At 45.5% G+C, this 20,681-nt stretch overlaps 1 protein-coding gene across 1 annotated transcript in view; it reads left to right on the forward strand.

The window, feature by feature from the left end:
- The window catches only part of ZNF395 (zinc finger protein 395), a 55,117-nt gene extending 40,189 nt beyond the window's left edge, over positions 1-14,928 (forward strand). Inside the window, exons 6-9 of the mRNA XM_080998270.1 lie at positions 2,667-3,048; positions 3,726-3,818; positions 6,753-6,880; positions 8,794-14,928. Coding sequence (XP_080854396.1) covers positions 2,667-3,048; positions 3,726-3,818; positions 6,753-6,880; positions 8,794-8,905 — 715 coding nt within the window. The 3' untranslated portion in view covers positions 8,906-14,928. The remainder of the gene's footprint in view (positions 1-2,666; positions 3,049-3,725; positions 3,819-6,752; positions 6,881-8,793) is intronic.
- Positions 14,929-20,681: the final 5,753 nt, after the last annotated feature.

The following is a 20,681-nucleotide window of genomic DNA, read 5'->3' on the forward strand; positions in this document are numbered from 1 at the left end:
TGTCCATGAAATGGGGGGGACGTTACTGAAAAGAAGCTTAGTCCTCTTAATTGCGTCATGTTGTGCGGTAGATCACTGCCAGTCGTTTTATGCTGGGAGTAGATCGTGCCTGGGCTAGATGAACTTGGGACGCGGGTGGCACTGTGCGTTAAACCACAGAGCCTAGGACTTGCCGATCAGAAGGTCGGCGGTTCAAATCCTGTGACGGGGTGAGCTCCCATTGCTCGGTCCCTGCTCCTGCCCACCTAGCAGTTCTAAAGCACGTCAAGTGCAAGTAGATAAATAGGTACTGCTCTGGCAGGAAGGTAAACGGCGTTTCCGTGCGCTGCTCTGGTTCGCCAGAAGCGGCTTAGTCCTGCTGGCCACATGACCTGGAAGCTGTATGCTGGCTCCCTCGGCCAATGAAGCGAGATGAGCGCCGCAACCCCGGAGTCGGTCACGACTGGACCTAATGGTCAGGGGTCACTTTACCTTTAGATCGTGCCTGGGCTAGATGAATTTGGGGTAGCGTCCAACTCTCTCGTTCTGTGATGGAACTCGGGTGCTATTGATGGAATCAGAGGCTCCAGATGTGCCTGATTCCAGATATGGAACATCTGTCGGCAGGTGGCCTTCCAAGTTGAGCTCCTCAAGATCAGTTGCTGTACCTGCCTGCTTGAGGCGTTGTTGTTGAATCACAGAATTGTAAAGGTGGAAGCGACTCCAAGTGTTACAGTTGTCCCCATTGGGTTGTCACAGCCAGACATGGTGGACGCCGTGACTGGCGTAGTGGCCAGAATTGGAGCTTCAATTTCCAACCACCTGGTATTTATACCAAGGCTGGCCAATCCGGAGGTGCCATGCTCCCTGCCAATCGCAGCTGCCCACATTGCCCATTCCCGTCCCATTTGCGAGCCTGAAAGAGAACTGAAAGGTGTAATAGAATGATTGGAACCTTATATCATATGTGGTGGTCGTGTCCGGAAATTAAGAAATACTGGAATACGATACATGAGGAAATTAAAAAGCTAATAAAAACATCACATAATAAAAGAGCAGACTCATATTTATTAGGAATTTTGAATGGAGACATCCCGAATGACAAAATTAATATTTTCTTGCCCCCGACAACAGCAGCAAGAATGTTAATAGCCAATACAGTGGTACCTCGGGTTACATACGCTTCAGGTTACAGACTCCGCTAACCCAGAAATAGTACCTTGGGTTAAGAACTTTGCTTCAGGATGAGAACAGAAATAGTGCTCCAGTGGCGCAGTGACAGCGGGAGGCCCCATTAGCTAAAGTGGTGCTTCAGGGTAAGAACAGTTTCAGGTTAAGAACGGACTTCTGGAACGAATTAAGTACTTAACCCGAGGTACCACTGTAATTGAAAAGGAAATTACGTTCCAACCAAAGAAGAATGGCTGAATAAATTATGTGAATACTTGGAATTAGCAAAGACTGATTTGATAAGACAAAACCCAAAAAATATAATCCAAAAACAATGGAAATGTTTAAATGATTATTTATGTAGACAAAAATTAAATGTAAGGTATTGGTTGTGTTTAGAATAGATTTATGAAAGATTTAGAAAACTTATTGATAGGAATATTTGTGTGAGATTGTATGGGAAAAATACGGAATAACAGATACTATCTTGCTTAACATGTATATAGAAAGTGCAGTGCAAGCAATGGAAGTCAGCCAATGAAATTTTATTATTGAGATATTTGTAGTATAAATTTGGAAGAAATTCTTCCAACTTTTTTTCTTCTTTTTCTCTTTACTTTTTCTTTTCTTCCTTTTCTCTCTTCTTTTATTATATGTGTGTGCTTATCTGTATGTATGTATCTGCAATATGTTGCATACATTTTGCAATAATTACGTTAAATAAATTAATAAAATAAAAGGGTGGAAAATGAAAAAAAATGAAAGAGAACTCCGAGGCTTGGACATCCCCGGAGAATTTGCCCCCCAAAGCACAGTGTCGTCTCTGAGCTCTGAACGACGAGCAAAACAAAAGGGGAAACTGGGAGGTGGGCGGTTAATGCTACCTGGGCTGTTCTGTAGTCGAGAGAACGATGCTTGTTCGTTTGATCTGGGGAGCTGATGGAGAAAGGGTGCCTCTAATTTAAATTAGACTACTGCAATGTGCTCTACGTGGGGCTACCTTTGAAGGTGACCCGGAAACTGCAATTAATCCAGAATGCGGCAGCTAGACTGGTGACTGGGAGTGGCCGCTGGGACCACATAACACCGGTCTTGAAAGACCTACATTGGCTCCCAGTACGTTTCCGAGCACAATTCAAAGTGTTGGTGCTGACCTTTAAAGCCCTAAAGAGCCTCGGTCCAGTAGACCTGAAGGAGCGTCTCCACCCCCATCATTCTGCCCGGACACTGAGGTCCAGCTCTGAGGGCCTTCTGGCAGTTCCCTCACTGCGAGAAGTGAGGTTACAGGGAACCAGACAGAGGGCCTTCTCGGTGGTGGCACCCGTCCTGTGGAACGCCCTCCCTTTAGATGTGAAGGAAATAATCAGCTATCTTCTCTTTAAAAGACACCTGAAGGCAGCCCTGTTTAGGGAAGTTCTTAATATTTAATGCTGTACTGTTTTTAACACTTGATTGGAAGCCGCCCAGAGTGGCTGGGGAAACTCAGCCAGATGGGCGGGGTATAAATAATAAATTATTATTATTATTATTAAATCCCCAGAGCCCAAAATGTGGCAAATGTTGGACTTGTGTCTCCCCAGTTTCCTTGCTTCATCTCTCTTTTCCCATTGCTGCAGAGACGGCGCCAATTCTGACCAGCGGAAGAGGGAAGAGGATTTTTACTACACGGAAATGCAGGTGAAGGACGAGGCGCCCCCAGAACCCGCAGTGGCCGTCTCCAGCCCCACCGCCACCTCTGCAGGGGCTTCTTCTCCCATCACCATCCAGCAGACTCCATCAAAGCCAGAAGCTCTCATCCTGGACCAAGCAGTGCCCCCAGAGCATCACCTGTCCAGCAGCGCCCTCAGCCAGTCGGCTCCTAGCTCCTTCTGGCACATCCAAGCTGACCATGCGTATCAGGTAGGGCCCGGCCAGCCCTCCCCAAATATATATCTCCCCCCATACCCTTTTTATTACAACTAGCAAAAACCCAAAAATATGGCTGTGGGGTGCAAAATCATGCCACGTGCAAAACAGTTGAACGAGAGGAATAGGGATGCACCAATATAACTTGAGGTTAAACCACAGAGCCTAGGACTTGCCGATCAGAAGGTCAGCTGTTCGAATCCCCGTGACGGGGTGAGCTCCCGTTGCTCAGTCCTTGCTCCTGCCAACCTAGCAGTTCAAAAGCACGTCAAAGTGCAAGTAGATAAATAGGTACCACTCCGGCGGGAAGGTAAACGGCGTTTCCGTGCGCTGCTCTGGTTCACCAGAAGTGGCTTAGTCGTGCTGGCCACATGACCCGGAAGCTGTACACCGGCTCCCTCGGCCAATAAAGCAAGATGAGCGCCGCAACCCCAGAGTCGGCCACGACTGGACCTACTGGTCAGGGGTCCCTTTACCTTTTACCTTTATGCAGGGTAGTCTGGCTACGGTGATGCATGCTTTGAAAACAAAGTCCTCCTTCATGGAGCGTGCAGTTAAACTACAGACCTCTCTCTCTGTCCTGCCACCCCATAAATGCATTTTGCAAAAGAGGCAGCGGAGATGGAAACACAGCGAATCCTTTCTCACCTCCTTTGTTTTTTCTCTCTCAGGCTCTGCCGTCCATCCAGATCCCCGTATCCCCACACATATTCACCAGTATCAGCTGGGCTGCAGCGACATCTACCATCCCTACCCTCTCGCCGGTGAGTCCTGACTAGAGATGTAAAATTTCTGGAAATTTTGAAGCCATGTGAAATAAAATGTGCCCCCCCCCTGTTTTTTCCGGGGGAAAATAGAAATTTTGGAAAAATTGAAAAAAAGTTTAGTGTGGTTTTACAAATTGCGTGAAATGCAGTGTATATAAAAGTATTATGCCTGCAATAAAACACGTAACAACCTCCCTTGCCCTCAAAAGGAACAAAAAAAGCAAGAAACCATCAACGTAAAAATAATCAGATTTGCCCCTTAGCACCAATAGCAAATAAAGTTAAGGTTCACCTCAATATTTAAGCTCCATAGAAGGTCTACCCTTTGAGCAGTGCTTTTTTAAAAGAAGAAGCAAGACAACATATGTTGTTGTTGTTTAGTCATTTAGTTGTGTCCACCTCTTCGTGACCCCCTGGACCAGAGCATGCCAGGCACTCCTGTCTTCCACTGCCTCCCACAGTTTGGTCAAACTCATGCTGGTAGCTTCGAGAACACTGTCCCACCATCTCGTCCTCCGTCGTCCCCTTCTCTTTGTGCCCTCCATCTTTCCCAACATCAGGGTCTTTTCCAGAGAGTCTTCTCTTCTCATGAGGTAGCCAAAGTCTTGGAGCCTCAGCTTCAGGATCTGTCCTTCCAGTGAGCACTCAGGGCTGATTTCCTTCAGAATGGAGAGGTTTGATCTTCTTGCAGTCCATGGGACTCTCAAGAGTCTCCTCCAGCACCGTAATTCAAAAGCATCCATTCTTCGGCGATCAGCCTTCTTTATGGTCCAGCTCTCACTTCCATACATCACTGCTGGGAAAACCATAGCTTTAACTACATGGACCTTTGTTGGCAAGGTGATGTATCTACTTTTTAAGATGCTGTCTAGGTTTGTCATTGCTTTTCTCCCAGGAAGCAGGCGTCTTTTAATTTTGTGACTGCTGTCACCATTTGCAGTGATCATAAAGCCCAAGCAAGTAAAATCTCTGCCTCCATTTCTTCCCCTTCTATTTGCCAGGAGGTGATGGGACCAGTGGCCATGATCTTTGTTTTTTTGATGTTGAGCTTCATTTTTTAAAAAAATAATATTTATTACTTTTAAACCTTACAAAAAGGAGAAAAGAAAAGAAGAAAGAAAAGAAAAGGAAAAGCAAACAAAAACACACAAAAAAATACAATACAATATATAAACAATACACAACACAACATTAACATTAACACATTAAACAAAACGAGCAAAAACAATTCAAAAAACACACATCATACCATCTCAATATCCTCTCTTTCATTCCCTTGTTTCATCGACCTCCTCTCACCTCCCTTTTTGTATTTCATTTCTATTAATTATTTCAGCAAATCCTTTCCATCTTTCTCTATTTTCTGTCATGTGATTATCTTAACATATTTTAACCTTATTTTCCATTAATACTATAATACTTATTTATGCTTAATTCCTTAAAACATTTCTACTAAAGCCATATAATTCCCTCCCAACATTTTTCTAACACTCATTAATTTTACATTATTTCCATATATAGATTTTAAACTTTTTCCAATATTCTTCCACCGTCTCTTCTCCCTGGTCTCGGATTCTGCCAGTCATTTCCGTCAATTCCATATAGTCCATCAACCTGGTGATCTTCTGTCCGAGGCTCTTAACTCTTTTCCAAGTCCCTTCTGCGAGTCTTCTTCATATTTATACATGCACTTTACTTTGTCTTCTCCTGATCATGTTCTTATTTTCCTTCCTTTGATGCTGAAAAGTAGATCTCGGGGAAATTCCCATCTAGCAATGTTTTTATTCCTTCTCGACAAGTCAGCCAAATCTCCATAGTTAAAACTGAAATTCAAAAGATATTTCCAGTCGTATTTCAAAGTTCCTCCAAGTCTGGCGGTCCCCACAACTCCAGTCTCCTCCTGACCCAAGTCCAGGTCCCAAAGGTCAATAAATCCCTGCATGAAGGGATCTATCCAACTTTCCTTCTCCCGTCCAAGCAGGGCTCCAATCCTCAAAGTCTGACTTTCTCTAAATTCAGTCTTAAAAGGCATCAACTTATAGTCATCAAATTGCATCTGTAAGGCTGGGGCTCTCTCCCTCTCCACTTGTGCAGCTTTACGTTCCTTTGATGTTGAGCTTCAGACCATATTTTGCGCTCTCCTCTTTCACCCTCATGAAAAGGTTCTTTAATTCCTCCTCACTTTCTGCCATCAAGGTTGTGTCATCTGCATATCTGAGGTTGTTGATATTTCTTCCGGCAATCTTAATTCTGGCTTGGGATTCATCCAGCCCAGCCTTTTGCATGATGAATTCTGCATATAAGTTAAATAAGCAGGGAGACAATATACAGCCTTGTCGTACTCCTTTCCCAATTTTGAACCAATCAGTTGTTCCATATCCAGTTCTAACTGTAGCTTCTTCTCCCGCATAGAGATTTCTCAGGAGACAGATGAGGTGATCAGGCACTCCCATTTCTTTAAGAACTTGCCATAGTTTGCTGTGGTCGACACAGTCAAAGGCTTTTGCATAGTCAATGAAGCAGAAGTAGATGTCTTTCTATAACTCTCTAGCTTTCTCCATAATCCAGCGCATGTTTGCAGTTTGGTCTCTGGTTCCTCTGCCCCTTTGAATACATGCAGTTTATTCGATCTCATTTTCTGAACTACTGCTGTCATTTTCCATTTCTTCCTCTTCCTCTTTATCATTTTTTTCATGGACTTCTAAAAAACGGCTTTGCAAAAAAAACGGCTTTGCAAAAAACAGGGAAAAAACCTGATTTCCCCCCAATTTTTCCGTTTTCCCCCAGGCCTTCCCATCTCTAATCCTCACTTCTGTGGCTGCAGGAATCTTGAGCAGCACAAAGGGCTGTTTCCAGCGCCTTGGGGAGGCGGGGTCCTGGAGACACTTGCTTTTGGGTGTATCGTAAAGTACGTACGTTTCTTGTTTGCAGGTGCGAAGCCGGTCCCTGAGTTTCAGCGAGCAGCAGCCTCCGCCGCCGCTGCCTCCTCCACCACCACCACCTGTCTTGAAATCCCACCTGATTGTCACGTCTCCTCTGCGGGTGCCCAGCAGCTCGAGGTAAGGCCGGCAAATAATAATAATAATAATAATAATAATAATAAATACCCCACTCATCTGGCTGTGTTCCCCGGCCACTCTGGGCAGCTTCCAACACATATAAAAACATAATAAAATGTCAAACATTACAAACTTCCTAATGTTGTTGTTGAGTCGTTTAGTCGTGTCCGCCTCTTTGTGGCTCCCTGGACCAGAGCACGCCACGCACTCCTGTCTTCCACTGCCTCCCCCAGTTTGGTCAAACGCATGTTGGTAGCTTCAAGAACACTGTCCCACCACCTCGTCCTCTGTCGTCCCCTTCTCCTTGCGCCCTCCATCTTTCCCAACATCAGGGTCTTTTCCAGGGAGTCTTCTCTTCTCATGAAGTGGCCAAAGTCTTGGAGCCTCAGCTTCGGGATCTGTCCTTCCAGTGAGCACTCAGGGCTGATTTCCTTCAGAATGGAGAGGTTTGATCTTCTTGCAGTCCATGGGACTCTCAAGAGTCTCCTCCAGCACCATAATTCAAAAGCATCAATTCTTCGGCGATCAGCCTTCTTTATGGTCCAGCTCTCACTTCCATACATCACTACTGGGAAAACCATGGCTTTAACTATATGGGCCTTTGTTGGCAAGGTGATGTCTCTACTTTTTAAGATGCTGTCTAGGTTTGTCCTAATAGCTTTTTATTATTCCTAATAGCTTCCTAATAGCTTTTTATTATTAATTTATTTTACAATGCATATAAAACAGAGAACAACAATTACGGCAACAGGCAAAAAATAAAAAGTTGGGAAAAAAGAAACTGTAAAATAGACACCTAGAATGAGTAAGCTGCACATGAATTAAAATAACCAAGCTCAGATCATCAAGTATTGTGACAGACTTGAAAACGATGGTTCTGGAATCCCCTGAGATCTAGGGATGGAGGAAATAAAGGAACGAATGAATGAACGTCATAACAGAATGCCAAATCCTATCAAAAGTCTCTGGAGGTTCTAGTCCTTGTAGAAATCACAAATTATGTGTGATTTAAGTCTGCCTGGATAGCTCAGTTGGATAGAGCGTGGTGCTGATAACATCAAGGTTGCAGGTTTGATCCCCATATGGGACAGCTGCATATTCCTGCCTTGCAGGAATTTGGACTAAATGATCCTTAGGGTCCCTTCCAACTCTTCAATTATACGATTCTTTGATTTTCCTATATTATAGCTATATTCCAGAGTCAGCAGTATCAAATGTCTGGTGTAAGATTTTGGGCAGTTTCTGATTGAGTTGCGATCACTGTTTGTGCTGCCAAGATTATATATATATATATAACGACAACAACAGCAACAACAATTTTAATTTGTACCCTGCCCTCCCTGGCTGGAGCCGGGCTCAGGGCAGCTAACAACATAAAACTAACACAGTATACAAAGAACATAATAACAGGCAATCAATTAATTAAAATACATTTTAAAATTTAGTTCAGAGCAAATTAAAATCTGGACAGATGGCAGTCCACGGGTAAAATTGACATGCTGATGATGATGATAATAGTAATAATAGTAATAATAATATTTTATTATTTATACCCCATCCATCTGGTTGGGTTTCCTCACTCTGGGCTGCTCCCGACAGAACACTAAAACCAGAATAAAACTCCAAACATTAAAAACCTCCCTAAACAGGGCTGCCTTCATCAGAAACACTCAGCAACATTTATTTTGGAGAAGGTCTTCTTGACTTCCTTTCCGTTTGGCCCCGGGGTTCCCAAAGTAGTTCCAAACACACCTAGAAGACCCCCCAGGACTGCAGAGGCTGCTGTCCACCTCTATCCCCCTGTTTTCATGGCCGTGTTAAGGGGAGGATAACTCTGGGACGTTCTCTAAATGTCGGCGATCCAACCCTGTGTCTCCTTCAACGCCTGTCCCCTGCCTTTCTCTCTCCCGCAGGAAAGTCCGCGGCGAAGCCAAGAAGTGCCGTAAGGTCTATGGCATCGAGCACCGCGACCAGTGGTGCACCGCCTGCCGGTGGAAAAAGGCCTGCCAGCGATTCCTGGACTGAGCGCATGCAAGTTTCCCAAGATGGAGGGAGCAATTCTCTCTCTCTCGCTGCCAGCCAAGCGCCAAGGGGCCAGACCTCTGTGTTTTTGCAGCGTCCACGCCCTTGGAAGCCACTCTCCCCGTGCTTCAGCGGAGATCTCGAGAGCCCGTCCTGGGCTCCGTATATTCTACGTCCGGCAGGTTTTTTTTCTTCCTAATTTTCAGTGTTTTGTGGGAATGTTCGTTTTTTAAAAACACATCTTTTCCTCCTTTTTTTAACTCACAAACACAAACACAGCGCCTCCCTTTCTATTTGTAAATAAGAGGTGCAAAGCGGGGAGAAAAGAGAGTTTTTGGCTTGGTGTAGCTTAACAGACTTGTTTCTCGGTGTGCCCAGGGACCAAAGAACCTTTTTTCCTGAACTGTTCCCTCCAAACGTGGTTGGCTGAGTGTTTGGGTTGGTGGTTGCAATATGGAGTGCATAGGAGCATCCCTTATCTAATCCCAAATCGAGAGGGTGCTGGGTCCATCAGCTGAAGGAGGAAGGGGCGTGGCTGACTTCCTGTGGACTCCGCCAGCATGCTGTCTCCCCCTTCTGGTGCCCGGGAGGAATTACACGCTTGCTCCCAAGCCCTGGGTTTCCCCCCTTCCTTTTAAACATTACGCTGTCAAAAGAACAATCATTGCATCAAGCTACAATCCAGCGAATGCTTGTTTCATTGAAGTGGAAGGAACCTGGCTCTATTGCTTTGGTTTATGCTTTCATTCCCCCATTTTATACCTAAAATTTAATGTGCAAAACAGCCGTGGGGCACCTGAGTATTTCTCATGTGGCTTCAGTCGCCCCCTGCCTCAAAGGCCAGACCTGGCGTTACCCGAGGGAGGAAATAATATTTTTGCTTAATGATGGGCTTGCCCATCAAGACCATTGGGTGGTTTTGTGGGTGCTCTGGTCCGAACTGGAGCGAACTGGAGCGAGTAAAAGTCATGGGTGCCAGGGCATAAACGCCATTATCGTGGCCTTCCCCAACGTGGCCCCCCTGCCAGTGTTTTGGGCTGGCTGGGGCTCATGGGAGTTGTAGTCCCAAGCACTGGCAGGGCGTCCGGTCGAGGAATTTGCTTCCTTCCTTCCCTCTTCAAGGTCAGGCCCGTTGCGCATGCAATCCAGACCGTTCGTCGCCAATGCACCCAAACTGCGCCATTTTGCAGAGCATGCTGGGAGAATGCACTTGGCTCACATTGTGGAGTTGTGTGGAAAGGCAAAACATTTTGGGGAAAACCCTCTTTTTAGCCTAGTGCTGCCAGCGGTCAGTGTAGTTGCCAAATGACAATCAACGCAGAGAGCTAGATCTCCGCGCTGGGGAACGATAAAAGTAGCCCAGGGATGTCTTGTGACAGGAGATTTAAAAACTCCAGGAATGTTGAAGCCCTCTGTTTCCCTGCACCCCCAGGTTGGGGAAAAAATATATGAAAGTTTAGGTAGTACTTTTTTAAAAAATCGGATTTTCAACTTGCTTTAACACACCACGTTTCCAGCGGTTTCCATTTAGGCCCCAGAACCCGGGGGGGGGGGAGAGGTGGGGCCCCCCCACCCACAATTTGTCACATGACTCCATCTGATTCTCGGTTGTGGGTGCCGCACTGCGCAAGGAGGGAGCCCTCATTGAGACCACCAAACTTTGGGGCTGCCAGTCATGACATAGAGGCGCTTGTTAACGAATCGTGGTTTCCCTTCCTTGGGGGAGCGCTTCCCTCCCTCCACAAAAACCAGTTGCCCCGACATCTTTTTCCGATTGCTTACGTGGTTTTCCCCGTCCCAGTCACCTGCGTTTTGATAATCATGAGCCATAAACTAAAGACATAGATCTCTCCTTGCGAAAAGAGCAACCGAATGAACAATGAACACTCTGAGAACGAGGATTTCTTTGCAGAAAATAAAAGCTAGCCCTGCTTTACTTTTAAGGGTACTTTTTAAGGCTTGGGGTGGGAGACTTTTTTTTATTATAAAAAGGAGTTATGTATATTATCAGTGCTTGTTGAGAAATGTGTGTTTTCCTTTGTTGTCATTTTGTGCATCATACACACCAGCCTCCCTCAATCTCCTGATCTTTTGGACCAGAATTGTGCTGGTTGGGGCTGGTTGGCAGATCTGGTCCACAACATCTGGAAGACTCGAAAGTTGAGGGAGGCTGCTATACACAGTATGTCGGATTTTTTATTTCCCTAAGCCCAGACTCCTGGTCAGTGCTAAAGCTGGTCGACGCCAAAACGTGGGTCTTATTTGAGCGCTTTGAACATCCAGAGAATCAGTGGATTATCGGATCGCCCAAAGCTTGAACCCAGATTTCTGCATTTTTATATTTCCAGATGTGAGATTTTGGGATATTTGTGTTCTTTCGATTTCATCAAATCAAATCAATCTTTATTATGGTCCAGAGACCCAACAAAACGATTTCTTCAAATCAGTGTGCGTTACTTGAAAAAAGAAACCCTCATGAATTATGATGTGGAAACGTTGTATTTTTGACAGCTGTGTTTAAATTTCGGGGACAAATAATCTGGGACATCAGAGATGTTTCTTTGGAAATCTCATCCATCCTGCTTCAAAAATATCGATCTGTAGCTGTCTCGCTGCATTTGACCTTTCTGAGGTCCGGCAAAATCTACCGGATTTCCAGAATGCTCTGTTTCTGCTCCTGAAGGAGTCTCCTGACCTCTCTTCCCCATCAGAACTAATTTGTCTTGAGATTTGGAGACCAGTTTCTTCACTGGCAGAAGTCCGGGCCCTTGGGAATCTCTCTTATTTTTTGCTTCTGGTTTTTGTTTTGTTTTTTGTTTTTGTTAAAAGGTGATTAAGGAGGAGGAGGTGGAAACAGAGAAATAATTTGTAAAGGAAAAAGGAAAGAAAAAAGGACTTTGGGGTAAGCATGTGGTATCTGGCTTTCCCTTGCTAAGCTGCAAAAACCCCGGGGTTGGGGAATATTTCCTGCTGTTACCGAGCTATTAAAGGAATGTGCACTCCGTCAGTGGGGAGGCGATGACTTATATTCGCCGCTAAAAGCAGCACCCTGGTTGCTGTATGCTCCAACCCCCGGCCTTGTTCATCAAATGCCTCGTTCCAAAATTCTATAGCACTTAAATTTTGGAAAGTGAAAAAGGAAAAGCTAAGCTTGCATAGGAATATATTTGTTGTCAGTATTTTTTTTTTGTTTCATTCCATGGGATAAGAGTTCCCCACCGTCTCTTTTTATTTTCTGAGCTGTGCAGTGCAAGTTAGACTGGACAACGTAGGTCTGTGGTTTTATGTATGCCTAGCCTTTTTCTTTCTTTTTAAAAAACTGGTTTGTCAAAGTCGTGGGGTGGGAGGGAACCCAGAACGCAATGGAAACTCGAGGGAACAATCTACCCATGCAACAGATTGCCACTTTGCCATTATTTCCAGGGTGCACGACTTCCCCTGCACCGAAAGGGCACAATCCTGTTGTCTCTACACTTAGGATAGAGGACTTTACATCTGCATGTGATGGCCAGAAACTAGGGGCGAGTGATGGGAACAGGCAGGGCTGGCTCATTCTGCCACCGCCTCCTCCTGGCAGACTGACTGTGAGGGCTGCCTATTCATGAGACTAGCCCTCATTGAGGAGCCAGGTTTAAGGTTCAGCCTGCTAGCCCTTCCTGCTTCGTTCCACTCAAGATGCTCTGCTTCCTAGACTCTGGTCCTCCCCGCCAAGCGCTTTGTGGCCCTGCATGTAACTCCGATGGCTGGCATACGTAGAGCCAGGAGCAAGGCTGTGTGTTGCCACTCTGTGGACTAGCACCTTGATTTTTGTATTGTGCCATGGTGGGAGCTTCGGGACTTGGCACTCAATAGAAACCAGCAATACACGAATCCCATCACTACTTCAAAAGGTGTGAGCTTCATCTTGTGTCTGCATGATGCCCAGGGAGATGTTCTGCAAATTATTTCAGGGCCCCAAAGTACAAAATCCGGCTTCGATCAACGATAACCTTGCAACTATTGTGGGTAACTTCAGTTTTTTCCCTTGGCAGGAAATGAACCGAAAGCAAAATATTTGCTATTTCCTCTAGCCAAAACAGCTGTTCCTCTGGATTTTCTTTACACCTCTGAGCTCCCCTTTCCTCTGTTTTGGAAAAACAGCCTAAATGTTTCGATCTCATTTTTAAAAATCTCTTCCCTTCCCCTTTCTCTTTTTTCCCCGGCCCATTCTCTCAATTTCCCTTGAAACCTGGTCGAGTTCCTTACTTAGAACTTTTTATAGTGAAAGTCTCTCTTTTCCTCACCTCTCTGTAAAACAGGATGGGGGTCTCTCCTCTGACCACAGGTGTGCTTGCAGCCTTCCTAACAAATGGCAGCTCCTGCAACTGAACTCTATGAGCTGTTTTTCCTTGCTACATCCTTAAGGACATGGGTATATCATTACTTCTAAAGGGTTTTTTTTTTTAATTAAAAAAAATATAGGGTTGTATTCAAGCGGGTGCCAAGTCCCTCAATCCATTGATTCCAGTTTTGCAGGGCTTTCGGTCCACCATTCTGTGATCAGAATTTGTTCTTGGGCAACAGAAATTTTCTCTCCCTCCCCCTCCTCAATCTAAATCCTAGGGGTTCGCATCCCATAACAGGACACACATCAGAGGGGAATCCTGTTGTGTTAGCACGAAATCCCACACTTGTACAATTATTCTGTTGCATGCCACCTATATTCTTGTCCATCCAGTGGCGCTCTCTTTCCCCGAGCGAACGGTCCAGGTTTGTCGTTTCAGCGTCCTGACCTTCTGAGACAGAAGTCGCTTGAGTCGAAGACCCAGGAAAGATCTGCACACACCACTGTGGGCTGGATCTCCCACCCCACTTAAGAGGGCTTTTGTACACATGTATATAGGAATCTTTTCTACCAGGCACTAATAGGAAGAGGTGGGAGCTGTTTTCTAATTTACACTTTGCACTGCGAACCGTTGAGTTTTCGTTGGGAGGCTGGGAGCCCACATGAGACCGACAGAGAGGAAGAGTTTGTGCAGAAAACTGGCACAAATTGAACCATTGCACATTGTCTGGTTCGATCCAGAACTCATTGATTACCCCTTCCTACCAGGAAAGGAAAAAATGAACGCTTGGGTTTTGATCGGGAATGGGAACAGGGGACCCTTTGTGGATGTTGTTGGACTACAACTCCCATGATCCTTGGAGATGATGGGAGTTGCCTGAAAACCGAAAGATTCCCACCCACCCCAACCAAAATAAAATACCAGCGAAATCCTACATGGAAAGGGCTGCGTGGGGACGTGCATGTGTGGATGTTGTGGCCTGTCGGGCATGCGTAGACATTTTTGTTAGCTAGGCCTGCTGGGGTTTACCTGCATTTCTAGTCGCGTGGATACAAACTCCTTTTTGCATTTGGTAGAAATCTTAACACACACACACACACACACACACACACACAGGTGCAAGCAATTCTGTGGGTACATGAGAATGGGGACCAGTCTGATCACCAGCAATTTTCTTCTTCTCTTTCGAAAGAGTTTAACAAAGGTGCAGAGAGAGAAAGAACCAGGAACCTCCATTTTTTCTGCCCTTTCTCCCTCGCACAAGTCACACACCAGCCAGTTCAGAAGTTCCAAGATGCTAGCCATCCTCTCCAAACTGTCCGTCTGTCAAGATCTCCTTAGGAAGCTAAGGAATGCAACATGGCCGTTTTGTGGGCTTGCTGGGTTGCTGGCAGGGTGGGAAAGGTGAGGGGCACCCCCCCCCCCCCAGTTATTACAAGGCGTTTGGACAGGAAAGGGGAAAGGATGAGATCTTGTAACCCGCTAATAATAGCTGCTGTTTGGATGGTGATATGCTACCAAGCCTAACGGGGGGAATATATCGTATCGGTGAATTACTGTCTCTTAATTGGAGCTTTTCTTTTTTGATTGTCTTCCAAGTATTATTTTTTATTGTAAGCAAAACAAAAAAAAAATGTGAAATGTAATTTTTACAACGGCAATATGAAATATATTTTATAATAAAATGATATGGCCTGATAACCCTACGTTTCTCTGGGTTTTTTTTCTCCTACTTGCTATTACTGTATCATCATCAAGATGACATTTATACCCTACTTTTTCCTCAAAGAAACTGAAGGTGTCGTACGTAGTTCTCCTCCCCATTGCAACCCTACAACTACCCTGTGAGGTAGTTTAGGCTGAGAGGCAGTGGCTGGACCCCAAGGCGACCCAGGGAGCATGCAGACTGAGTGGCGATTCGAACCCTGGTCGCCCAGGTCCTTGGCCGACTCTAACCACTACACCACCGCTGCCTCTCATTCCATTACTTCAGCGGAAACCCCTGGGGGATGTGCCTGTGTGCTTCAGGTATGTGTGCAGCAACCACAAGGCCGTTTGGAAACAGCCTGATAATGTTTCGTACTTGCTCTGTGTTAATCCGATTTGATTCTTTATTTGGGTTTGAATCTGTTAAAGCCAAACCTCTGGTTTGCTCCCATTGATTATATTTTGGGGGGACGATCTAAAAGGGCTATTAAGGTTTCTTCCCCTGACTTTATTTTTTTATTTTTTAACTTTTATTGTGCTTTAAACAGGTACATATAAATATATACCTGACTTTATTACATTCCTATCCTACCTTCCCTCTCAGCACCTCAAGGTGCCACACGAAGTTCTCCTCCCCATCTGATCCTCACAACAACCTTGCGAGGGACGGTAATAATAATAATTTATTATTTGTACCCTGCCTATCTGGCTGGGCTTCCCCAGCCACTCTGGGCGGCTTCCAACTCAGATTAAAAATACATTAAAATGTCACACATTAAAAGCTTCCCTGAACAGGGCTGCCTTCAGATGTCTTCTAAACGTCAGGTATTTTTTTATCTCTTTAACATCTGATGGGAGGGAGTTCCACAGGACGGGCGCCACCACTGAGAAGGCCCTCTGCCCGGTTCCCTGTAGCTTTGCTTCTCGCAATGAGGGAACCGCCAGAAGGCCCTTGGCGCTGGATCTCAGTGACCAGGCTGAACAGTGGAGGTGGAGACGCTCCTTCAGGTATTCTGGGCCGAGGCCGTTTAGGGCTTTCAAGGTCAACACCAACACTTTGAATTGTGCCTGGAAACGTACTGGGAGCCAGTGTAGGTCTTTCAGGACTGGTGTTATATGGTCTTGGCAGCCATGCCCAGTCACCAGTCTAGCTGCCGCATTCTGGATTAGTTGTAGTTTCCGAGTCACCTTCAAAGGGAGCCCCACATAGAGCGCATTTGCAGTAGTCCAAGCGGGAGATAACTAGAGCATGCACTACTCTGGCAAGACAGTCTGTGGACAGATAGGGTCTCAGCCTGCGTACCAGATGGAGCTGGGAGACAGCTGCCCTGGACACAGAATTGACCTGCGCCTCCATGGACAGCTGTGAGTCCAAAATGACTCCCAGGCTGCGCACCTGGTCTTTCAGGGGCACAGTTACCCCATTCAGGACCAGGGAGTCCTCCACACCCGCCCGCCTCCTGTCCCCCAAGAACAGTACTTCTGCCTTGTCAGGATTCAACCTCAATCCGTTAGCCGCCATCCATCCTCCAACCGCCTCCGGGTTTCGCCGCTCACGCACGCGCAGAAGCGCCAGATTGCACTGCGCACGTGCACAGATGCAGTGCCTCTGGGACGGATTACGTCCGCAACTTGAGGTTCCACTGTACTCACATTCTGATGGTTTTGGATTCTGTAGAAGAGGCTGTTGGATCAGGCCAAAAAGGGGCCCATCTAATCCTGCATCCTGTTCTGAAAGTGGCCAACCAGTTTGTGGGGAACCCGCAAGCAGAATCCGTGCACAAGAGCATCTCTCCGTCCCTGTGGCTTCCAGAAAATGCTACTCAGAAGCAGCCATTGCTGCCTCCGGCTAGTAGCCATGGATAGCCTTGCCCTCTACGAGTGTCTCTAAATCTTCTTTTAAAGCCATCCAAGTTGGTGGCCATGGCTGCTTCCTGAGGCAGGGAGTTCCACAGTTTTACTGTGCCTTGTGTGAACAAGTACTTTCTTTAAAAAAATTAAAAATCAGGGTTGTTTTCTGTGCTTGATTTACAAGAAAAAGGGGAGAGGGAGCCAAACTTTGCTGGCTGTTCATTGGTCAGCTCCTTTGACGTACACTGCTGCGGGGAAGTCACATAAGTGTAGCATTTATTTTTGTATTCTTTGTATTCAGGTTTTCTAAAATAAGTGAGTATATGTTTGGCTGTATGTGCATATTAAATAATAAAAGTAAAAAAATAAATAAATTGTAGAGTTGTAAGTGACCCTGAGGACCTTCTGGTCCAACGCAGGAATAGGCAGCTGTCGTTTGCAGGAATCGAACCTGCAACCACGGCATTGTCTGCACCCTGCTCTAAGCAGCTGAGCTATGCATAAGGCAGTGGGTGGGGGTGGAATAGGTGATCTGGCACTGCACAGACATGACATTTGCCTTTTTTTTTTTTTAAATAATATTTATTGATAATTTCAAAATTACAAGAAAAATAAAAAATGACAAACAACGCTACAATACAAAAAAGAAAAAAGAAGAAGAAGACAATAAAAAAAGGAGAAAAGCACAAAATGAGAAAACCAATATAACAATACAGCAATAAAAAAGTAAAAAAAGAAGAAAAAAGAGAAAAAAAACCACAAATCCCAAATTGCATATCCATAATTTCCATTTGCTTGTTTCATTGACCTCCTCACACCTCCGTTTTTGTATTCTAGTTTAGTAATTATTTCAGCAAATTCTTTCCATTTTTCTCAATTTTTGTTATAAAATTTGTCTTAACAATTTAACCTAGTAATTAGCTCAACAGATCCTTACCATCTTTCCCCATATTCTATTATTCAGATTACCTTAATTTATTTATCCTTATCTTACCCCTAATTTAAATCTTAAATTTCAAATATACATAACTCCTAATATCATTTCTGCTAGAGTCGTATAGTTTCATTCCCACATTTTCCCTAATATTCATTAGCTGATTCTAAAATAAAAAAGTTTCCATTATAAATTCTCTTCCAATCCTCATCCAGCGTCTCTTCTTCCTGGTCTCGGGTCATGTCAGTCCTTATTGTCCATTCCGTCTAGTCCATCAACCTGGAAGCCTTATGTCCGAGGCCCTTAAATCTCTTCCATGTCCCTTCTGCAATTCTTCTTCATCTTGTTTGTGCTTGCCCTTTTCCTTGTCTCTTGTTGGTCTCTGTCTTAGTTTCTTTCCTTTCTCATTGAGGAGTAGGTCTCTGGGGGGTTCCAACCCAAAATTGTCTCCATCACCCTTCATCCAGCTCACCCATTCCCCACAGTCCCACTCCCCACAGTCCTCGATGTAATCCAAAATGAATTTAAAATCAAATTTCAGAATCTCTCCAAAGCTATAAGTCTCCTCATCTCCAGACTCCCCTTGGCCCGCTCCAGCTTCAATCTTCAATAACAGTGGCTTATGCTCCTTTAGGGCCTCGGGTCTCTCCATTTGTACTATTTGAGGTGCAGGCACATCCTCCTCCATTATCAACTGCACTTGCCCAGTCGGTACAGATTGATAGGTTGGTTCTTGGATGATTTCTGTATCAATGTTATTAACCACAACAGTCAAATCCATTTTCTCATTCATTAAGTCCATCTTTTCATGCATCTGTTCCAGCAAAGCATTTGTCTTGCATAGAGCAAGCAACCAGTCTTTCTCCCAGCTCATCTTTGTTCAGGGACGAAAAAGTCTGTTCCCACAGTCTTAATCTCACAGATGTTGGGTCTCAAATATGCTGCAACAACAATTTAGCAAGCTCCCTCTAGAGGAGGCAATCTACTTGTAGCCATTTTTTTTTTAAAGACAAAGGAAAGTTACTTTCATTTCTCAGATATTTCAAACGTTTTTCAGATATTTTGTTTCTTTAAGATGCAAAAGGCAACATTAGAATCAACTTGTTTCTCTTCATTAGCTATCTGTCAAAGTGTTACGTTCACCGTCAATGAACCTCAGCAACAGTTTCTGTCTCTGACACCCCGTTCCCAGGTTAGAGACGATGGAAACTTATCCTTCTTAACTCCCACACCTGGTAGAGTTAAACAGAGTTCCCCTCCCTTTTCTCCTGCTTCCAAGGGGGGTTTCAGTGGTTCTAAATGAAGGAAATTTAGTCCTTTTTTGACAGCTTCCCGGCTTTAGCTTGCAAAATTTTTGCTTTAGTCTATATACAAGGAAACGGAAGGCAGACTTCCTGTTTACACCTTCCCGCTTTGTTACCAAATTAAAACAATTTCTTGATCCAATTTTCCGTTTCTACTCACGGGTACTTGTTTTAAGTCCAATTGTCCACAGGAAAAAGTCAGCGCTCTCTGGCAATGGCTGTGCGGCTTCACTCCGTGAAAGTAGCAGTCAGTTCGTAGCACCGCGCTTCTCACCCCACTTTGCTCCGGAGCCCCTAGATGGGATTCCCTGCGAGTAGGGGGGCGCTTCTGGTGCCCTGCCGAACCCCACGTTCCCAGGCTTCCTCCGCCTGGGATTTCTAGTGGGTCCCCACCTTCGCCGCAGCGGGAAGACCCAATTTTCATGGAGCCCGTTCCTCCGGTCGGAGGAACTCCGCCATTCACCAATGGCGCTGACCCGGAAGTCTCCTGACCATCCAGAACTCATGGCCTTTCCCCCAAAGAATCCTGGGAACTGTTGCGCATACCCACAGAGAACTACAATTCCCAGCACCCTTAACAAAAACAACGGATGTGAATGCGCTCACGATCTCTCTGGGACCAGAATAAGCGAGGCTCTTATTTAAGTACATGGAAATGAGAGCTGGACCATAAAGAAGGCTGATCGCCGAAGAATGGATGCTTTTGAATTCTGGTGCTGGAGGAGACTCTTGAGAGTCCCATGGACTGCAAGAAGATCAAACCCATCCATTCTGAAGGAAATCAGCCCTGAGTGCTCACTGGAAGGACAGATCCTGAAGCTGAGGCTCCAAGACTTTGGCCACCTCATGAGAAGAGAAGACTCTCTGGAAAAGACCCTGATGTTGGGAAAGATGGAGGGCACAAGGAGAAGGGGACGACAGAGGATGAGATGGTGGGACAGTGTTCTCGAAGCTACCAGCATGAGTTTGACCAAACTGCGGGAGGCAGTGGAAGACAGGAGTGCCTGGCATGCTCTGGTCCATGGGGCCACGAAGAGTCGGACACGACTAAACAACAACAACAAAAATAACTATTTAAATACAACACACACACCCAAAAAATGCGCTCATGATCTATCTAGGACCAGAATAAGCGAGGGTCTTATTCAAGTACATCTCACGTACATCCCCCCAAAAATCAGGGGTGAAAACAGCCTGTTCCGGCCACGAGGCTCGCCGCTCAAGCAACCATACCTCGCAAGAAACGTTGGCCCAAGGTGTGAGCCACCCAGGACCACTTTTTAATTACTTTCCTGCAAGCAAAGCCCAGGTGTTCCATCTCGGGGCGATGATGTTTGCATTCCTACGAAGTCATAATTCATAGAAATTGAAAGGAAGGGGGAGGGAAATTCCAATGGGGAAACAAGGAACTGATGCCTCACCTCACCCTAGTGCACGTTTTGTTTCTCCCTCCCTTTTTAATTCCCCAAATCAAAGCCTGCCAAGGAGGCTGGAGGCACTTTATAAAACAGAGCTCTCCATTGCCCTTCGCACTGCCAAACCTCTGAGGCGGAGCGCGCAAGGATCTGAACCCGGCTCACCCAAGCCCCCACACAGCCTCTTTGAACAGCTGCGTAAAAATCATAGAATCACAGAGCAGTAAGGGACCTCAGGGGGTA

This window comes from Podarcis pityusensis (assembly GCF_964106645.2).
Source record: "Podarcis pityusensis genome assembly, chromosome: 3".
Lineage (NCBI taxonomy): Eukaryota > Metazoa > Chordata > Lepidosauria > Squamata > Lacertidae > Podarcis > Podarcis pityusensis.